Genomic DNA, 21,412 nt, shown 5'->3' with positions numbered 1-21,412 from the left:
CTAGAGGCAAGAATGAGAGGAGATAATCAGAGAGACCAGGGGGTAAATGTATCAAGCTGAGAGTTTACCAGCGGGTTTGAAAAGTGAAGATTTTGCCTATAGCAACCAATCAGATTAAAGCTATCATTTTGTAGAATGCACTAAATAAATGATACCTGGGGGGGATTCAATTGTTAGCAAAACGGGTGAAAATCTTGCGCTCGAAAAAATATTACCGTTAATACGGTAATTTGTGCGTAAATACCGTTAATACGGTAATTTACTCACTGGATTTCAGCTCGCAGCTCAGGGAGCTGCGAGCTGAAATTCAGCGAGTAATTACCATATTAACGGTAATATTTTTTGGGCGCGGGATTTTCACCCGTCTCGCTTACAATTGAATACCCCCCATGAATCTGATTGGTTTTTCAAACCCGCCGGAAAACTCTCAGCTTGATATATTTACCCCCAGGTGTAGTTCAGAGGCAGATCTAAAAGGCTGAGCATCGTGTGACAGTGTCAGATATGTATGAGGGGGCGGTGTTGGTGAGAAGGAGTAGCTTGAATTAGATTCTGGAAGTGATGGAGAAAATATAGATCTTTGCAGAGAGGTGCAACAGATGTGGAGCAGCTACAGAGGAAGATCAATCTCATCGTGGCATTGAGCATGGATTGCAGTAGGTAGAGGTGGGTGAGGAGAAGGCCAGATAGCAGGAGTCAAGGCAGAAGAGAATGGGTAAGGGTTTTGGTAACATCCAGACTTAGATAGGGGCATATTCTGGCAATGTTTCTTGGATATCCTCAAGCACCACTTGCTAAGTTTAGTAACCAAATGAGTTTATGGCCCCTGCTGTGCAATATCACCCTCATAATCCAGGTTGATACTTGAACTAAATTGTCAACTACTGTTTCAATATAATTTTCCAATTAACGTACTTAGACTGTAAGCTCTTTGGGGCAGGAACCTCTTCTGAATGTGTTAATCACTACCAGTCAATGCATCTAAATTTATTTCCCTTTATTATATATCACACCTCATAAGGTATTCTTGAAAATGTGATATTGTTTAAGGTAGTGAAAGATCGGACGGTGTGATTTGTTTCTTCTGGTCTGTGGCTTCCACTTGCATAATGGGAAACACTAGACACAATCCATTTAATCCTAGTACCTGCTTTCATCAACAACATTCCAGAGGCCCCCAGGTTTGGGGTGTGGGTTTAAATATTAATTTAAATATATTCTCTTTTTTTCTTGATTGTCCCTTTCCATGCGACTCAGACATAAAAGGGATACTTAATCGTGGCAGTTTAGACTAATGCTCACAGTCGCTTGTTAACAATGAGCATAGTCAAAGCATTGATCCTAGGGACCAGTGATCCCTATTATTAGTAGTGTTCAAGCTCTCATCAGGGCCTGCTGAACACACCATAAGGCAACCAACCATGGGCGGATACACGACCACTGCTGAGCATGAGCACATAGTAATAAATTAGAGAGCTGGAAGTTCATTCGATAGATATGTTATTTACGTATAGTGTTATTTATGAAAAGCAGGATCTCAAGAACTGGCTCCAAAAGATGCAGACAGAGTCCCTGATCTCCTAGTAGTTGTATGTACACATTATAGTCATATAACAAAATCTCTGTGTTCCAGTCCCTGGATTTCCAGTAGCTCTGTATATACATTAAAGAGGGATTCTGGGAGCTCTATGCACCAGTTATAGAGTCAGTAGTTGTTTATAAAGATGATAGCACAATCCCAGAGGACAGGTTTCAGAGTCAGTGCGTGGACCTTGGCAACTCTTGCTTCAAAAAGTCCCTCATGATCCTGTTCACCTCCTCCGGCTGGTCTTGTTGTAGCCAGTGACTGGCTTTATGTATAATTTCAGCTTGGAAGGGAGCATGGACATATTGCTGCATTTCCGGGACCATCGCAGCCTCCAGGAAAGTGTCATCTTCCCCCCATAGCAGCAATGTTGGGACAAGTACATCCTGGGCTTTCACTGGGAAGAACCTGCAGGGGGAAATCTCACTGTAAGACTGGACAGTAGATGCTACTGACTGAAGGTGACAGAAACCAAAAATGCAAATATGAAACTAACACGACATGCACGTGGTTCATATATCATGTGCATGCTTTCTTTTGCGTGCCAATCAGTTTCCATCTTACTTTTCTGAAAAGACCAGTTTCAGATGATATATATATACTGAGTACATAGGTAGCAGGGAACATTTACACACAAAAATTAGAACTTTTCTAAACTTCTTTTGAAGTAGTAATATTTCACATAAAGCTGTGATTGCAGTTAAGGACATTTTTACATGCACCAAACATATTTAATGAAGGACACTGCAGAGAGTCTTATATAGTCTAAAATGAATGATAACAGCTGACAAAACCTTGCACTTACAGAAAGGATACAGACTGCACCAAGTAGACCATTGTATCCTTCCAATACTATTTAGATGTTATAATGATATCTTCATTCGAGGTTGATACACAAATTGTTGAAGGGGTTTGATGTGTGAAAACATCTGTTATTTTATGGCATTTATCCATGACATATGAGATTATATTTACTATCATCTTAGAGCAGTGGCGCGGTTAGACAATCAATATTGTCTATTTTAACAGTATTTATTTCAGTTTCATGTGTATGATTAAAATTGCATCTTTTAATATTTCGCTACTAGAGTTTTTTATTAAAGTATATAATAAAGATTCATTGAACAGAATTTACCATATGATATTAAATATATCCATTTGTGAGTGCTCCATATGATCATTCTCTCCCTTTCTCTCGTATTTTTGATGTACAAAACCTAGCTACAAAACAAGGGCCTGTACAATCTGAAATATCAAGCACCATTAAATTATAGAAGAATTCTGCAAGACAATATATATAATATCTATATATATTCATTCAACATGCATTTATACATAGTGTTGCTTAAATGTAAGTCATGTTAATCTTTGCAGTAAGTAAGTCTATGTTTGTATTAAAATCCTCGCTCTCCTCACCCAAACAGGTTCCTGTAGTAATTGAGAGGGGGTGTTAAGGCTCCTCTCTGGGATGGGTGGTAGATAAAGGCTTCTATCTCTTCCTTGCTCAGCCTCCGCTCTTCATTCTGAATCCCCATAGTGGCATCTACCAGTGGCCTCCGTATGTACTGTAGAAGAGACCCAATTACAGCTTATCAGAAGAACCAGTGTTTGGCATGGGGCTGCTGGGATGGCCACTTAGCACCAGGGAAAAAACACAAGCAATCATTTCCTCATTAACTATACTGCACTGAATGCACAAAATATAAATATATATATAATGCACTAAACTTGCAGAACACAAAAGACAGAAGACATGCATGATTACATTCTAAAATAATTAAAGTCAAAATAAGCACGTTTGGAAATTAAACTTGAAAGTCTTTTCATGCCCATTAAATCAAATTAAATTAAATGTTAAATTTGTTTTCACTCTATTGAGTAGACTTAGCAAACTTTCTAAAAAGGAAATTGTGTTGCCCATAGCAACCAACCAGAAGCTAGCTAACATTTAGTACACTCTACAAAATGACAGCTATGTTCTGAATGGTTGCTATGGGCAACACCTCCACCTTTCCTTTTTCTTTTTTTAGAAGGTTTGATAAATCCACCCATTAAAGGTACTGTAACACATTTTTGTGTTTACATATTTTATCAGGCACAAGTCAGATAGAATTTTCAGCCAGGATATTGGCATGTTTTGTAGCCTGGTGTTTTCTTTTATTAAGTATCTGCCGAGATAATGTTTTCTTTGTTTGTTCTTAGTCACAGGTTGTGTATTAGTTGTTTTTTTTTGCAATTGCACTTCATTTTTGACCATCAATAGGTATGGTAAGTATTGCTGTACACGGAGGCAGGCTGGTGCAATTTTAAGCCCTTTTCTATTAGATACTTAATGGAAAAAAAATGGATCAAAAAAAGCACAGACCAGCATCCATGTTAGCAGGAGTTAGCGTAACTGATTGTTAATGGCGGGGAGTGACGCACATTCAGACCTGCTGGCTGGGAGAGAATAGACTCAGATAGGATCAGCCTTTTAATAAGAAGAAAAATAGATTTGTGGAAGAGGGTCACTGGAGGTTTGAAAGAAAGTAACAGACACAGAAACCTCTAGGGGGTAAATTTATCAAGCTGCGGGTTTGAAAAAGTAGAGATGTTGCCTAGATTCTAGCTGTCATTTTGTTGAACTTACTAAACAAATGATAACTAGAATCTGATTGGTTGCTATCATTTGTTTAGTAAGTTCAACAAAATGACAGCTAGAATCTAGGCAACATCTTCAATTTTTCAAACATGCAGCTTAATAAATTTACCCCCTAGACTCTATACACCAAGACCAAAACATTAAATATGAATATATGTATTTCCAGGTTTCCCACACAAACTGCAATATAATATTTTGGTGCTATATTATTTTTTTTGTAAAGATTGCACGACAATAAGGCTAAATCACCGTTGTTCTAATCTGTCCAGATTTACAGACATGGCTCGGGCCTGCTGTCCTCCGCTGCCTCCATTCACTCCGTGGCCATGTGTCTCTCCCTGCTGCCGCTGCCTGGCCCCATGGATGCCCAGGGATAGCGGATGACTAGTGATCCCCCTCTGCCTCCTCTCCTAGCCTATCTATTGTGGGCTCCATCTGCCCCATTCCTCTCCACCCCAGTATTTACCTGGTCGCTTTCACGGCTTCCTATCTGCCACCTCACCACCATCTGACCCACCTCCCCCACTGGCTAGAGTCCCTTATCTGCTGCTCCCCTCTGGATATTCTCACCCATCCTCCCTGCCACCCTCACTCCTCTGGACCATATTTTACCACTGTGCCTGCTACCCAGGACTCTCCCTCGACCCCTGGACTCGCTCCTGGACTCAAAATTTACCCCTCCCTGCACCCTCTGGAACTTTTCCCATGGACTCACCTGTGTTCCTGCTCTCCACCCTGAAGGCAGCGGCTCCTGTGGACTCTCCTGCTTTGGACTCATCTGCTCTGGACGACTAGTGATCAATCACCACCTGCACCTAGTGTGCCCCGTCCTCTCTGCCTGGTATTGTGTCTTTAGTATTGCCTTTTGTTTTCTCTGCGCTTCCTATTGTTTTTGCCTAGTATTTCACCATGTCCTTTTTCTTTAGCGATATCTAATTGTAATTGTTTTTGCCTGCAACTTTTTCTCCTTATTTTATTACTGTTATTCATTTTATTACTGTTACTTTTATTCATTGTATTACCAGCGTGCTGCACGACCGCTTGTCTATTGTTGTCCTCACCACTGCCTCTCCAACCCTCCTGCTTCTTCTACCTTTTTCTCTCCCCCTCCACCACCCACTGTCTCCAGTCTCTCACCATGCCTCCGCACTCCTGTCCTATTCCCATCCTCTCACCTAGCCTCCCTCCCCGTCCCTACCTGAATGCTCCCCCTCGCTCCATCAACCCTGCCAATCTCCTCCACATCACTCCTCTTCCCTCCCTCCCGTTCTCCTGTGCCCTCTGGAACTCTAGATCTATCCGCAACAAACTGCCGGCCATCCACAACCTCTTTATCTCCAACTCTTTTAACCTCCTTGCCATCACCGAAACCTGGCTCTCCTCAGCTGACACTGCTTCCCCCGCCGCTCTCTCCCATGGTGGCCTTTCATTCACCCACTCCACCAGACCGGATGACCGTCCAGGTGGGGGAGTGGGTATCCTCCTTTCCCCTAACTGCACCTTTCGGGTCATTCCCTCTGAACCTTCCCTCTCTTTCTCCTCCTTTGAAGTCCATTCCATCCGCCTCTTCTCCCCCATTCACCTCCGTGTCTCAGTCATATACCGCCCCCCTGGCCCCACTTCCCTCTTTCTCGACAACTTTGCTGCTTGGTTTCCCCACTACCTCTCTTCTGACCTCCCCTCCATCATACTTGGAGACTTTAACATCCCTATTGATCTCCCCTCTGACCCTGCCTCCATTAAACTTCTCGCCCTTTCTTCCTCCCTTGGCCTCATGCAGTGGACCTCTTCCCCCACCCACTGCCTTGGTCACTTCCTTGACCTTGTTTTCTCTCATCTATGTGATCTCTCTGACTTCTCCAACTCTCCCTTCCCACTCTCTGACCACCATCTACTCTCCTTCAATCTGTCCTCTTCCCCTGCTTCCCCCCTCCCTAAAATTACCCTCACTAGGCGTAATCTTTCTGCTGTTGACCCTTCTTCCTTTTCCTCCTCTCTTGAAACTCTGCTATCCCCTCTTCCCTCCCTGGTCTGCCCTGATAACGCCACCTCTCTTTACAACCACTCTCTCACCACTGCCTTGGACGCTGTTGCCCCTGCCACTTCTGTCCGCCGCCGCCGATTAATTCCCCAACCCTGGCACTCTAATTCCACCCGCTTCCTCCAGAAGTGCACTCGTGCTGCTGAACGCCTTTGGAGGAAATCTCGCTCCCTGGCTGACTTCCTCCACTTCAAGTTTATCCTCTCCTCCTACTGCTCCGCCCTCTCCCTCTCTAAACAATCTTTCTTTAAGTCCCTCATTTCTTCTCAGTCCTCTAATCCCCGCCGCCTCTTTGCCACATTCACCTCTCTCCTCACCCCTCCCCCTCCTCCTATCCCACTCTCCCTCTCTGCTACAGATTTTGCATCCTTTTTATCCTCAAAAATTGAGACTATCCGACTCGATATATCCTCATCCCCTTCCTCTCCGGCCCCTCTCTTTGCTCCTCCCTCTCCCCTTATCCCACCCTGGGACTCCTTCTGCCCTACTACGGGCGATGAAGTCCACTCCCTCATTCTTTCTTCTCCCCCGTCTACCTGTCACCTGGATCCCATCCCCTCTCACCTTCTTCGCTCCTTCTCCCCCACTGTCTGCGCTTACTTAGCTCACCTCTTCAACCTGTCTCTCTCCACTGGTACTGTCCCCTCCTCCTTCAAACATGCCCTCATCTCTCCTATTCTAAAAAAAACTAATCTCGATCCCACCACACTCGCGAACTACCGCCCCATTTCTCTTCTCCCCTACGCCTCTAAACTTCTCGAGCGTATTGTTTGCAACCGCCTCACCTGTCACCTCTCTGACAATTCCCTCCTTGACCCTCTCCAATCTGGCTTCCGCCCCATCCACTCTGCTGAAACTGCCCTGTCCAATGTAACAAATGATCTCCTCTCTGCTAAATCCAGGGGTCACTTCTCCCTGCTCATCCTCCTGGACCTATCCGCAGCCTTTGACACCGTGGACCACCCCCTCCTCTTGCAGACACTACACTCTCCCGGTCTCTCTGGCTCTGTCCTTACATGGTTCACCTCCTATCTCGCCAACCGCTCTTTCTCTGTATCTATGTCCGGTTCATCCCCCCCCCCTCTGCCCTCCCTGTAGGAGTCCCTCAGGGCTCTGTTCTTGGCCCTCTACTCTTCTCACTCTATACTTCCTCTCTTGGTGCTCTCATCACCTCATTCGGCCTTCAGTATCACCTATACGCCGATGATATTCAACTTTACATCTCTTCTCCTGATCTTTCCCCTCCCCTCCTCTCTCGTGTATCTGACTGCCTCTCTGCCATCTCCTCTTGGATGTCCTCTCGCTTTCTCAAAATTAACATTGAAAAAACAGAACTTATTGTTTTCCCTCCGTCTAAGTCCTTATCCCATCTGGATCTCTCCATCACTATTAACAACTCCACCATTTCCTCCGTTCCCCAAATACGCTGCCTGGGCATCACCCTCGACTCCTCCCTCTCTTTTACCCCCCACATTCAATCTCTTGCGCAATCCTGTCGCTTTCAACTTCGTAACATTGCCCGCATCCGGCCCTTTCTATCTAATGAAGCAACCAAAACTATTATCCACGCGCTCATCATTTCCCGGCTGGACTATTGCAATCTTCTCCTCATCGACCTCCTCCGCTCTCGCCTTGCCCCCCTTCGTTCTATACTTAATGCGGCGGCGAGGCTTATCTTCCTTTCTCGCCGCTCCTCTTCTGCCTCCACTCTCTGCCTTGCCCTTCACTGGCTCCCCTTCCCCTATCGAATTCTTTTCAAACTTCTTACCCTCACCTACAAGGCCCTCTCCCAGTCTACTGCCCCTTATATCTCCAATCTCCTCTCCATCCACACTCCCGCCCGTTCCCTGCGCTCGGCCAATGACCGTCGCCTCTCCTCCACTCTAATAACCTCATCCCACTCCAGAATTCAAGACTTCTCCCGAGCTGCCCCCTTGCACTGGAATGACCTCCCTCGCTCCATCCGTCTATCCCCTAACTTGTGCTCCTTCAAACGGGCACTCAAAACTCATCTCTTCCTCAAGGCTTACCAGCCCTCCACTTAACCCTCTTTCCATGCTCGCTCTCATCTCCTGGATCCTCCTTTGAAAAGGGTGCGCTTGCTCCCCTCCTCTGACTCCCTCTGTGCCGACTGTCTGTTGCCCTCCCTTTAGGATGTAAGCTCTAATGAGCAGGGCCCTTTTCCCTCCTGTCTCTCTACCTTCTCTTCTGCTCCAACCTCAATATTCTTGATTTTCCTGGAGCATCTGAAGTCTCGGTATTACTCGTTTATTGTTCTGTACGGTTATTCCCTGTACTGTCCATTGTTTGTACTGTGTTCGGCGCTGCGGAAACCTTGTGGCGCCTTATAAATAAATAATAATAATAATAACATCAGACTGGAAATGTTGTCGATTGAGACTGGTGGAAAATGTGGTCAGACAAGGGCCATTATCTCACCACGTGTGCACAGTCACAATGACTGCACTGTAATCTGGCCATTCATCCTAAGAGCTGAGTAGCCAAAACTGTCTGAATTAGCCACATACGTGTCAGGACAATCTGGACATAAATTTGTCTGTGAAGAAGAGCAGCCAGCTTGGTAAGTGTGTGCACCGGTACAGTATACCTGCAGCCATGTTCTAGCAGTCACTTACTGTGCCACCATATCTTCCACCTTACAGTCAGTGCTCACCTCAAAGTCACCCATAGACAAGAGGATCTCGGGTAGAATAGGCAACTGGAAGAGGAAGACATAGCGGGAGGAGAAGAGCTGAGACGGATGAGACAGCACGTAGTCTGTGAAAAGAGACATTACAGAAGAACATCGCTACCAGATACTGAGAACAATTACATGAGCTTTTCTAAAGGTTTTTAAATGAAAAAGTACTATTTCCCATAATGTCTCACCATGGAAGGCTGATGGGTGAGGTGCATTCATAACAATAAGTCGGGAGACCATGTCACTGTGACGAACGGCAAATGTCCACGCCAAGGTGCCCCCCCAATCATGTCCGACTAGAACGCAGGTTGTGTAATCTGGGTGGAAGAGAAAATAAACCACTTACCATGAAACACAGAAGAACCAGCGCACATGTCTAAATCACATATGTGTACGATAAACAAAGCCCTCACCCAGTCCTGTAATCAGATCCTTTACATCCTGCAGCAACGTCTCCATTCTGTAATCACACAGTTTAGAAGGGGCATCAGAGCTTCCGAATCCTCTTAGATCAACGGCGACAGTCCTGTACCCCTGGGAGAATTCGTCCAGCTGGTACCTCCAGGAGTACCTGTCAATAACAAGAGGGGATATTTGCAACACTAAACGAAAAATAATACGAAGGGGGGGGCCAAATCCAAGGCGAAAGAGCCGGCCGGTATGGACTGTAAAGGAGGAGCGGACTAATAGTGTTTGTGGATGTCACCAGGTCTGGGGCTTCAGACATAATGCCCACATCCACGAGGACCTGCTGGACCCAGGCCACTAGCTAAGATGAAAGTGGGGGGGGGAGGGGGAAATAATGGTACCATAGGAAGCACAGGAGCTGTTTAAGTAATGCAATACAGTACAGTTAGGCATTTATAGCATCTCGCTACCAGATGGATTAATCAGCAGTCATGTGACTGGAGGTGTCTTGGGCTGTGGCAACATGGAGCCGCTGTTTTCTTCTGCTGTTCTCTTCCTACACTCTACCTTAAGTGGCAGCATGGTGGCTCAGTGGTTAGTACTTCTGCCTTACAGCACTGGGGTCATGAGTTCGATTCCCGACCATGCCCTTATCTGTGAGGAGTTTGCATGTTCTCCCCGTGTTTGCGTGGGTTTCCTCTGGGTGCTCCGGTTTCCTCCAACACTCCAAAAACATACTGTTAGGTTAATTGGCTGCTATTAAATTGCCCTTGGTCTATCTCAGTATGTGTGTGTATGTTAGGGGATTAGACTGTAAGCTCCAACGGGGCAGGGACTAATGTGAATGAGTTCTCTGTACAGCGCTGAAGAATTAGTGGCGCTAAATAAATAGATGATGATTATGAAGAAGTGATACACTCCCTATATGTCTTAGTACAATGCCATCTATGCACAGTATCACTACCCAGTGGAGACAGACAGTGAGATTTGCCTGTTCCCACTGAGTAGTGTCACTAGGCGTGTAGAAAGATTGTTATATTAATATGCATAAATGCCACAGCTTTGTCCTAGATGCAGGTAGTGGACAAAAAAAGTCAAACACAGGATAAACGAGGAACACCAAGCACATTAATAGCAGGCTTCCACACAGGCTCATGTGTTAACTAAGAAAAGAACATCCCAGCTGGAGACTTCAGTAAGGGATGATGGTTGGGATGTGTTTGGCAAAAGTTCAATTACCAAGACAATTCAACGTAATAATATTTTATGAGCAGCTGACATCAGCATGGAAATCCAATTGAAAAACATCATTAGCAAATGACAAAAGTGCATATTTCAAGACCGTGGTTTCATTGTGTTAGTTGAAAGTACAAGGTAAAACAGGGAAACAACTGAGATCAATTGTCTGCACATCTCAAACTGTGGTACAAGCGGTCAGCTTCATAAAAAAAGGTTCAGAGAACTCCACAGAGTCAGAAGTCTTGTTGGATATTGCATTACTAGCAAGACTACTACTGCTGCAGACTAGCAAATGCGACTGCAAAATGTTTTCCATTCTAAGTATTAGGACAAGACCTGATTTCTTGAACCGCTGAAAATTCAAGCCCTTCTGCAGAGGAAAAAAGGCTCAGCCTATTCCTGCTTCTGTAAATTGCCCTCGCCATCCCTTTATGCCATTATAGGAATCCTGTCCTGCAAAATAAACCTTTGTTTCTGAACTACAGGCACGAGTGCGCCTAAACTGCACTTAGCAAGAAACAACCTCCAACCTCTCCCCATCAGCCAGTGCAAACGTTATCACCCCAGTAATCACCTCCATCCTGGCACTCAAGTCAACACGCTTCCCTGTAAAAGTGGTGGCAACTGAGAGGAATAATGCATTGGTTTTGTCATTTTAAAGTTATAAAATGACCCACTATTTTTCCCCAGATAATATGATGGTGGGGCAGGGAGGCGAAAAGATTATGATTTGTGCAACAGAATAAAACCACATTGAGAAGCTATTAAAAAAGTCATGCATTGCAAAGGTGAAGGCTTAAATGTTTCCCTTCACCACTCTCCAAATTCCTCAGGCTTTACTGACTGTTGTATCAGGTTTTATTCTATTGTTACTTTCAGGTGAAAAGGTGTCCAGGGGCCACCAAATTAGTTCCCCATGAGACCTCTCCGTGCATCTGGCTCAGTAGTATAAAAAATATGTAAGCTATATGTGTAGGGAAGGGAGGGTTTATAAAACAAACTATATTTTTGGATGAGTTAATATGTTTCATTAAACCATGAATAGCCAAATTATCTCACTAACAATGGTGACAAAATATCATGAGAGCAGGGTGGGGGGGGTAATGAAATACCTGACATACTGACAGCAGTCAATAAAGCATTTATCTGAGGTCCGCTATCTGTACTTTATCTCAGCTGTGATTCATGATGCAGTCACTGAACGCAACGCCACTGGGGTCACATTACCAGTTCTCTGGGAAGCCGTGCAGGAGAAGCATTAATGGATCCCCTTTCTCTCCAGAAGCCACGTAATGGAAGCGTATTCCAGAATTCTGTTCAACCAAAGAGTAGATTATCACTGAGTGGCACTAACTCTCACCCCTTGCGCCTCCCATCTTCGCCGCAAAGCTTTGCGTCACCCACCTATAGTGAAAAATATTGCATGTTATATTGTCCATGCAGAAAGTCCCCTCTATCGACATGACAGGATGGGTCTCACCTTGATCCTGATGTATCCATGCTGGCCATGTTTGCTGCTCATTAAACAAGAGGGGGCAGTCTTGCGTGGCTTCCAATGAAACGCCCTTAGTGGACCCCTGGCTATGAGCCTCAGAGCATCAGGCAGGTAGGACACTGCTGCCAAAAGAGATGCAATATAAACTAGGATCCAGAAAAGGACACCGGACACCCGCAGAGCGGCCCGGGTCACCATCAAGAGGAGGCGGGACACATAAAACTGCATGGTTCCTCCGCGGCCTGTAGAGAAAGGAGTCAAACATAAAATACATCTATTGTTATTGTAATGAAACTACACTCATGGAATAGTGATGGATTATAATTTTAAGATGGCAACATACTATGACACCATACTGCCGCCCCAGCAATATCCCAGGTATATGAACCCGGGATATTGCCGGGGACAGAGGCTCCCACAGAGAGAAATTCCCGGCTAGACCCTGTTCATACTGAACACGGGTCTGCCCGGGTCTCCATGGCAACGTCACAAGAGGAGCTCTGATTGGCTCCTCTTGTGATGTGTTTTCTTTTTTGTTTTCAACTTTATAATTGTGTATGGTGAGACCCAGGTTGAAAAACCCGGGTCTCACCATTCATAGTGCAGGCGACCCAGATCTGATGACGGGTTTGGGGTCTGGGCTTGCCCCAGCAAAAACCCAGGTTTTTGCCGCAGTATGAAGGCCAATGTGTTCAGTAAAGACTAAATAGTGAGGGTGCTGATCAGTGGGAAAGATTAAAATCATGTTAATGTTGCTCATGTTACGCATCAAACACCAAAGAGACATCATCATCCACATTCCTGATAGGCAGTTATTCACCACTAAACATGTGGGGCCTGAGTCATTAAGGAGAGCAAAGCATAAAAAAAGGAGTAAATTTGCACCTGGGCAAAACCATGTTACATTGGAGGGGGAGGTAAATTTAAAATGTGGGGGCAGATTTATAGTTTATGTAGGGCCTGTCCTAGATCAACTTTAAATTTCAGTGTACTAATAAAGCTATCAAGTATTTGTGTGCTAGATGAAAAAACAACCAGTATTTAACTTATGTGCAAAATAATAAACTAATTTGCACCCCTTGCATTGTAACATGGTTTGTCCCAGAGAACATTTACTTTTTTTGCCTTAATGGGTCAAGCCCGTGATGTATATTTTACAACAAGCACAGAGAGGTTGGTAACTGAATCCAAAGAAATTGATGACAGAACCAGGAGATAAGGTTTAGGAGACAATGAAGGAAAAGGCAAAAAGCTCTAACACCAATCCTTAAGGTTCACCAACAGCCAGATCTCTAACAAAACCAAAAAAACTGACACTAGGGCCTCATATGGAACTAAACCACTTACGCTGTATGAATGGGGGGCATAATTTAAAATGTGCAGACAGATTTAGAGTTGGGAGGGGACGTGTTCTAGGTCAGCTCCAAACTGTAGTGTAAAAATAAGGCTGCCCAGTAGTTGTGTGCTACATACTAAACCAGGCAGGATTTTCACTGCATGCAAAGAAATAAAGTCAAATGAATTTGCAACACAACAAGATTTGTCCAGGTGCAAATTTTGCTACTTTTAGCTGGAGTTGCTCCTACCTCTAAAGGAGACCCTTGGGGCTCATATAATACCATAGCGCAGGTCTGGCCAACTTGTGGCTCTCCAGGTGTGGTGAAGCTACAAGTCCCAACAATCCTTGCCAGCTATCGGCTGGCTATCTACTGGCAAAGCATGCTGGGGCTTGTAGTTTCACCACACTTGAAGAGCCACATATTGGCCAGGCCTTCCATAGTGCTATGTGCACACATACGTTGTAACCCACAGCAACCAGAGGTTTGCTTTTATTTCTCCAAACAGCACAAGAAAGAAGACAGCTGCATCCTGTCTGGTTGCTGGCACAGAACTCGGTTCTCAAATAAATGAGAGTATGTCAAACGCCATCAAAATGTCCATTAGAATTAATATGGAATAATATACTTAGGTCAAAATTTCTGACAGCAATTGCTGTTTAGACTCGTGTGGAAAAACCATACGGAAAAGAATGAATCAGCTCTCTTGTGGTTAGGCACTCAAGTAGTCTACAGTTAATCAAGAAACAGTTCGATAAACTGGTCATAAGGACCGGTTGTGCCACTCAGAGCACACTGGGGGCTTGTTAGTGCATTCAAAGATACGATGATAGCGGTCATCTTCTGACTGCAATTACAGGGTTACAGATTATTCGATTGGCTAATTAATGAGCCCCTTTTGGGGGCCACACAAGTAATATCACAGTGTGTGTAACGCCTTTATACTTTAGAATCAATGGGATAGTGGTGTCCTTCAAGAATGAAGAAAGATTCCAGAAGAAAGAGATACCCTAAAAATATTATTAAACATGGGTGACAATAGTCGGAGACAAATTTCAGTGAGGGAACGGGGATCAGGTTTTGTGTTGTAGATCCAGGTAATTATAATAGAATCCTCTTCTATAACGAGATCAAATGATAAGAATGAGGAGAGCTGTAAAGTAATAAAATTTATCTGTGATTGTTGATCAGTTAGTACAACTATAGTGACGTTTTAATAATCTAGTAAAAAACTTAGAAGTCACATAGGACGTGCCATCTTCCTGACAGTACTATACTACATATAAATACATATATATATACATATAAAAGAACCAAACTAAAGTCTATGTAACATCATATGCACTACGATTGTGTGTGCTACATCTATCTCCAAATAGATCAAATATCTCTGTGAGGGAATGGGGTGGGTGGGGGAGTGGAGAGCAAGGAATCACCGCCTATGTGCACATAGCATACCAGTTCCTGTCCTTGTCCCTACCCATACCAACATTACAAATTTTAATACTCGACATGTTTCTTAAATTTGGTTACAAAAGGAATACACACCCTTTTACGAGGAGTCTTCTCACTCCTTAATCTGTATCTGCGCACACATTATTATTTAAATTAACCAACATTTCTTAAATACCTATAACGGAGGCCGTGTCTAACGTCATTACTTAGGCCCCATATCACCTCTTGTCATCAGTGAGCTAATATCCAAATACTCTAAGAGAGGCTCCATATGGCAACAAACCCTGAATGAATATCCCTCTCCTCCAAAAACTGACTTTATCCGGTCGTGGGAACTAGACTTGAATTGTAATTTTAGCCCAGAGGTTTGGTCTAACCTATGTGGACATTTTCACAATGTTCCTCTATAAATTACTGACCAGGAGCTATCTCACGGCAGTCCGACTGCATAAGATCTATCCCAACACTTTCCCTAATCGCTGTAGAGAATGTGGCTCTCGGGGAAGATCTTCTGTCCCTTAGAAATTCCACTTTGGGCAGCTGTCCTCAAAATATTGTCCAAATTGACTCATTAGTGCTCGAAAGCAGAGTCGAACCTACCTTTACTACATGTATACTGTCCAAGGTTGGAACAAGGTACATAGTAGGCCATCTAATACTATTGCTTAAATGATTGATTGCACAGACATGGAATTCCACAATATTGCAAGATAAAAAGAAACAATATGTCAACCTTCCCTCATCACAAACTTACAGAAGAAAAGCCTAGTAGCATGTTAAATGTGACTGTACACCTGTACCATGCTTTGTATGCGTATATTTGTATCCTAACCTAACCTCAGACTTCCTCATCCCTATTCTCATGTTTTACTATGTCAAATATTATTATTAATAATAATAATGGCATTTACCCTGCGGATCCACGCTTGTGTCAATAAAATGTTATACGTCAGTGAATATTTATAAAATGCCCTGTTTTTAGAGGTTGGTGGCCTTTGAACATTGTAAAGCATTAGAACATATGTGGAATGCAAATTATTTCCTGCTACATGTTACCATAGAAAAAGCTATAGAGCTTATATAACATCACTAAATCCGTTGAGCAATGTATTAACATAGGTTGATAAAGTGACTGTGTATGCCACAGCAGGAATAGGAACATATGATATCATACAGGCAACGATTGCAATCTAATATATAACAAGAGCCTTCCATCAGGAATAATAATATCATTTTTTGATATGATTTATACTGAAGTGTGGGTACATAATGCTTTACTACTGACACACAGTTCATACATAAGTAACATTACACATTCTACAAGCGCAATGCGGAATCTAAGAACAGGACAAGTTCACCTGCTGATATCGTCTCCTTCAGCCGACCACTGCACAGAGGACATTTCTAAACCCCGCCCTTCACTGTTTTTCCTGCAGCCCATTGGTTACTCGCATAATCAATCTAGCGCCCAAGACATTTTATTGGTTTAACTCCTGTCCCCCAGCGAGGTAGGTTAAACCTTTGTGGTTTGGCTGAGAAACAAAAGTTCACTCTAAGTGGGCGTGTTTAAGAGACTCGCCCTTCACTGATTGGCTGGACTGTTAAACACGCCAGGACTCAGTACAGTGGTAGATAACGCTTCTCAGTTTGATTGACAACTTAGCAGTCCTATAAAAATCAAACTCTAAAGGCGTTTCTGCAAGATTCTAAGGAAGCATCCGAGCTTGCTGTACTGGTCGTCTCCAAGGCCCTTGTTACCATGGCGACAAACCATGTCTACGTGAGTTGAGGGGGTTTAAAAGGAGATTCCTTTGTGTAATTTCAGATACATTGTATTGTGCAGATATTCAACATACTAAAACCCATTTTGCAGGTAATCATTTCTGACCTCCTATAATAAATGTAAAAGGGATAACTTGTCAGAGTTGAAAATTATATACTATTCTTTTAGATTATTATTAATATTTATATAGTGCCAGAGTACTCTGCTGTGCTTTTCATCTGAGAGCAATATACCCTGGAAATTGCCAGATGTGTGCCGCACCCATTATCCGCTTCTATGTTATGCGCCTGCCTCCCAACTTTCCGCATACCTACCAACTGTCCCTATTGTGATGGCAGTACAGAGACCTCAAATCGGGACTGTACTGCTTAATTCTGGACAATTGGGAGGTATGGAACACATACAGTAATAAACAAGATATTGTATTGGTTGACAAAAGATTAAGTCATACTTGCCCACTCTTCCAGAATGTCTGGGAGTGTCCCGAATTACGGGTAGGTCTCCTGGACTCCCAGAAGAGCAGGCCATTTTCCCACATCCTGCCCACTTCCTAATGAAGTGGGCAGCATGGGGGCCTCCATGACGCGATTTATCTAGAATCGTGTCCTTTTGCCCCACACACACATGGCAGAATGACATGATTGCAGCATTGCTTAACAGGGGAGCGGGCAAAATTATGCCATTAGCGGCATCTTGCTCCCGTCGTCAATTGTACTTCACATCCCCTCCTGGACCTCCAGGAGGGGAAGCACAAAAGGTAGGTAAGTATGAGTTTAGTGTCACATAATTTATATTGGTCCAGCCAGCTCACAACGGGTAAAAGGTGATTAGTGGGACTATATCAGTGTTGGCTAACCTGTCACACTCCAGGTGTTGTGAAACTACAAGTCCCAGCATACCCTTTCAGCAATAAGCTGCTATATATTAGCAAAGCATGCTGAGACTTGTAGTTTCACAACACCTGGCGTGTAACAGGTTAGCCAACACTGGACTATATACTTTGAAACAAGGGAAGTAATGTATTTTGGTGCAGTCAAATTAGTGTCCTTAGGAACAAAAGTATTTTATATTGGAATCCATAAAAGATAGATAGTCAATGTGAGGAGTGACAGAGTGGAACATTAGTCTAGCTGCTGCGCACACAATAGATTGTAGGGGTGAAAGTCTGGTTAGGAGAAGACCAGTAGGAAGGTATGGAAGACGGTGATTACATGAATTACAGTTTTTGCAGTGTCTTCTGTGAGATATGTACATTGTCTGGAATTGTTACTTAGATGTATGTAACAGGATTTGCATACAGATTGTATACAAGAAACAATGCCTTCTCAGTTTTTTGGGCCCAAATAAATTATGATCACTTCTCAGTGATTGAAGTAGCAATTTGAGAAAGCTTTTAATTAACATACCTATAGAAATTGTCAAATCCTATAATCCTCTGAACCTCTTCAGTATTTCTATGAGCTATAATCTACTATAGCCTAAACCTCGCTAGGATCCATTTGTCGACCTTGAGGTGGGATGATATAGCCGAGGAACTGAAACTGAGTTTGTGGCCAAAAAGAGTGGAAACTGTGTTGAAATAGCTATTTGGGAAAACCTAGATTATTGTATATTGTGGTTGAATCCTAATCTAATATATGCATTACCAATATCTCTAGAAACCTGTAAACTCTACAGTTGATATGAACATAACTATGTGCTCCTAGAAAAGAACAGGAAGAAATTAGGTGGGCACGCTCATAAAGACTTTGCCCGGTCAAATCTAGACCTGATTGGTTGACACTTTACAGTCTACACACTCTGCCTGCTTGGCTACCCTGCTAACATCCACCAGGATTGGTGTAAATTTCTGGTTTCATATGTATATAAGGAGCACACGTGGCTCCATTGCGCTCTCTCTCCTCTCTCAACCTGTTGGGTTGATCAGAGAGCCGTTTCTGCTGCTTTGCTTGTGGAAGTCTAAGTGGACCTTCTTATTTTGTGTACCTGCAAAAGGCAAGAGGACATTGGGCCTGGTCCCTACTTGGCTGGCAGAGGAGTGAATACCATGGCTCAGTGATTGGGTTAGCCCCTTTAGGATAGGGTTGTAGAGTAGGCTCTATGTGCAGTGCACCCCTTGACTTTTGTTAGTGATATTTCTTATTATTCCTTTGTGTTTGTAGATATATCTATTTTCGATATTTCTAATTTTTTTGCCTGTGATTCCGAACTTGTAGCGGTACTGGGTACCCTCAATCAGGTCATAAGGCTGACTTCAGGCTGTCCAGCTAGCGATAAGTGGGCAAAAGAGCTAAACATAAGTCTAATCTTCTAAATTAATGTATAATTGATAATTACAAAGACATTCCAGGACAGTTCAGGCCTAGAATACAGTTTCCTGTTGAACTACACCCTTATTTCAAGTAGAGCCATTCTCAGCAGGTAACCCAGGAAAGACCTGGGCAGAAAATTCATCCCCTAGACAGCCTGTTCAGTTAGAATAATTGTCTGGGTGGGTATGGATGTCATATGGCCTCAACCCAAAGCTAGCACCCTTCTGTACCCAGAAAATGCTCTAGCATGAGAAGGAGGTGAGGGCTATAATGACCACTGCTGAGGAGACTGGCTGGTACTCGGAGATGGTACTGGCTGGGGATCCCGGGTTACCGTCGGACTGTGGTTGGGAAGAAATCGGTCAGCTGCTGTTGGCTCTCTGGATTGTTGGAGAAGCCTGTAGATTTTTGCACTAGGTTTGTGTCTATTCAAAGCGTACTGTGACGGAGGACCTTGACAGCCTCCCTAAAAGGCCTGCCCGAGAGGGGGGAGAATCCATTGGTTGGAAAACAATTTTTTTTTTTCAGTTTAAGGTGGAATTAGGTTTGAAAGATTTCTGGTGCAAATTAGGTGACTACCTGGACACATGACTGTAAAAGCACTGACCATAACCATTTGTTATATTAAATAACTTGCATCCTTCTACTAATTTATTAGGTAGCTAGGTATCTCACTACTCAAATCTCTATACAGCTAGATCTTAGTTGCCAAGTAATTTGCAGGGACACTTTGCTGGTAAGTAGCTGTATGCCATGTGCAGCACTGTCTAGGTAGTCTGTGTTAGTGAACATTTGTACACTAGGTCTAACTCAGTTCTCTTCATCTCGGTGTCTGGTGAATAGATGACACATGCAGGTTTAGCAACAAGTTAGTTGGTGAGTATGCAGTCACAAGTGTACTAGCGCTGTACAGACACATCTCTCTTGATGATCTGGCACAGCTTTATTACATTGCCTGTATCTCTCAGCATAGTTCTTTGAAGTACACATAAAGACAGTGGCTCACATAGATGGTCACAAATGCTTACCCTCTATGCATCAGGACTGTCACTAGCTCCTTCTCTCACCTTTACACTGACGGAATCTATAACTATCCCTTACTGTCACTCAGCATTGGGTCTCCATCTTTGTTAGCTGTCACACGTGTGGGCAGACTTGACCCATGCTCCTGTCCAGCTTTGGCATCCCAGCCTCTGGCCAATTCCAAGACAGGTCAGGTTTATTACACCTGGTACCGGACGCGTTTCATTCAGCAACATTACGCTGTGGTGCCCAAATGATAGACTCTATCACTAGTTATCACAGCTTAAGGTAGTGAAATGTGATGTTGCCACTTGCCACACTTACACTGCATTTTATTAATGGGGCAAATTCATCTACCTAGAGCTGGGAGCTCTAGGGAGCTGCCTGGTTCACCTCATACCTTGCTAATCGCTCCTTCTCCGTATCCACGTCTGGTTCTTCCTCCACCCCGTCCCCTCTCCCTGTTGGAGTCCCTCAGGGCTCTGTTCTTGGCCCTTTACTCTTTTCGCTCTATACTTCCTCCCTTGGGGCTCTCATCTCCTCTTTCGGTCTTCAGTATCACCTATATGCTGATGATATTTAACTCTACATCTCTTCTCCTGATCTTTCCTCCTCCCTCTTCTCTTGTGTAACTGACTGCCTCTCAGCCATCTCATCCTGGATGTCCTCTCGCTTTCTTAAAATTAACATCTCCAAAACCGAACTCATTCTTTCCCCCACCCAGGCTCCCTTCCCACCATGACCTCTCTATCGTTGTTAACAACTCCACTATCTCCTCTGTCACCCAACTCCGCTGCCTAGGTGTCACTCTCGACTTCTCTCTCTCTTTTGCCCCCCACATTCAATCCCTTGCCCAAGCCTGTCGCTTCCAACTCCGTAACATTGCCCGCATCCGTCCCTTCCTCTCTCAAGATGCCACCAAAACTATCATCCATGCGCTCATCATCTCCCGTCTCGACTACTGCAACCTCCTCCTTACTGGCCTGCTCCCGCCTTGCCCCCCTCCGCTCTATACTCAATGCGGCTGCGAGACTCATCTTCCTCTCACGCCGCTCCTCCTCTGCCTCCCCTCTCTGTCTTTCCTTACACTGGCTCCCCTTCCCCTACAGAATCCTTTTCAAACTCCTCACCACCACTTACAAGGCTCTCTATCAGTCTACTGCCCCTTACATCTCTAACCTCCTCTCCATTCACACTCCCGCTCTTTCCCTGCACTCAGCCAATGATCACCTCTTCCCACTCTAGAATCCAAGACTTCTCCCGTGCTGCCCCCCTTCACTGGAATGACCTCCCTCGCTCCATTCGTCTCTCACCCAATTTGTGCTCCTTCAAGCAGGCTCTTAAAACTCACCTGTTCCTTAAGGCCTACCAACCATCCACTTAACCTCTCAC

The 21,412-nt window shown here is 44.1% G+C and overlaps 1 protein-coding gene across 2 annotated transcripts in view; it reads right to left on the bottom strand.

Moving 5' to 3' along the window:
• Positions 1 to 1,669: 1,669 nt before the first annotated feature.
• The window catches only part of EPHX3 (epoxide hydrolase 3), a 29,385-nt gene continuing 9,642 nt past the window's right edge, over positions 1,670 to 21,412 (bottom strand). Inside the window, exons 1-8 of one of the 2 annotated variants that reach the window (XM_075206976.1) lie at positions 16,261 to 16,323; positions 12,096 to 12,352; positions 11,843 to 11,928; positions 9,382 to 9,539; positions 9,157 to 9,285; positions 8,942 to 9,045; positions 3,002 to 3,150; positions 1,670 to 1,993 (exon numbers count right to left, since the gene is read on the bottom strand). In XM_075206976.1, coding sequence (XP_075063077.1) covers positions 1,759 to 1,993; positions 3,002 to 3,150; positions 8,942 to 9,045; positions 9,157 to 9,285; positions 9,382 to 9,539; positions 11,843 to 11,928; positions 12,096 to 12,338 — 1,104 coding nt within the window. In that variant the 5' untranslated portion in view covers positions 12,339 to 12,352; positions 16,261 to 16,323 and the 3' untranslated portion in view covers positions 1,670 to 1,758. Of the gene's footprint in view, positions 1,994 to 3,001; positions 3,151 to 8,941; positions 9,046 to 9,156; positions 9,286 to 9,381; positions 9,540 to 11,842; positions 11,929 to 12,095; positions 12,353 to 16,260; positions 16,324 to 21,412 lie in introns of those variants that run through there. The other variant, XM_075206975.1, reaches the window with a different exon arrangement.

The sequence above is a fragment of the Mixophyes fleayi genome, chromosome 4 (assembly GCF_038048845.1).
Source record: "Mixophyes fleayi isolate aMixFle1 chromosome 4, aMixFle1.hap1, whole genome shotgun sequence".
Classification (NCBI taxonomy): Eukaryota; Metazoa; Chordata; class Amphibia; order Anura; family Limnodynastidae; genus Mixophyes; species Mixophyes fleayi.
Note: the sequence above shows the minus strand (reverse complement) of the source record. Positions and strands in the feature narration are given on the sequence as shown.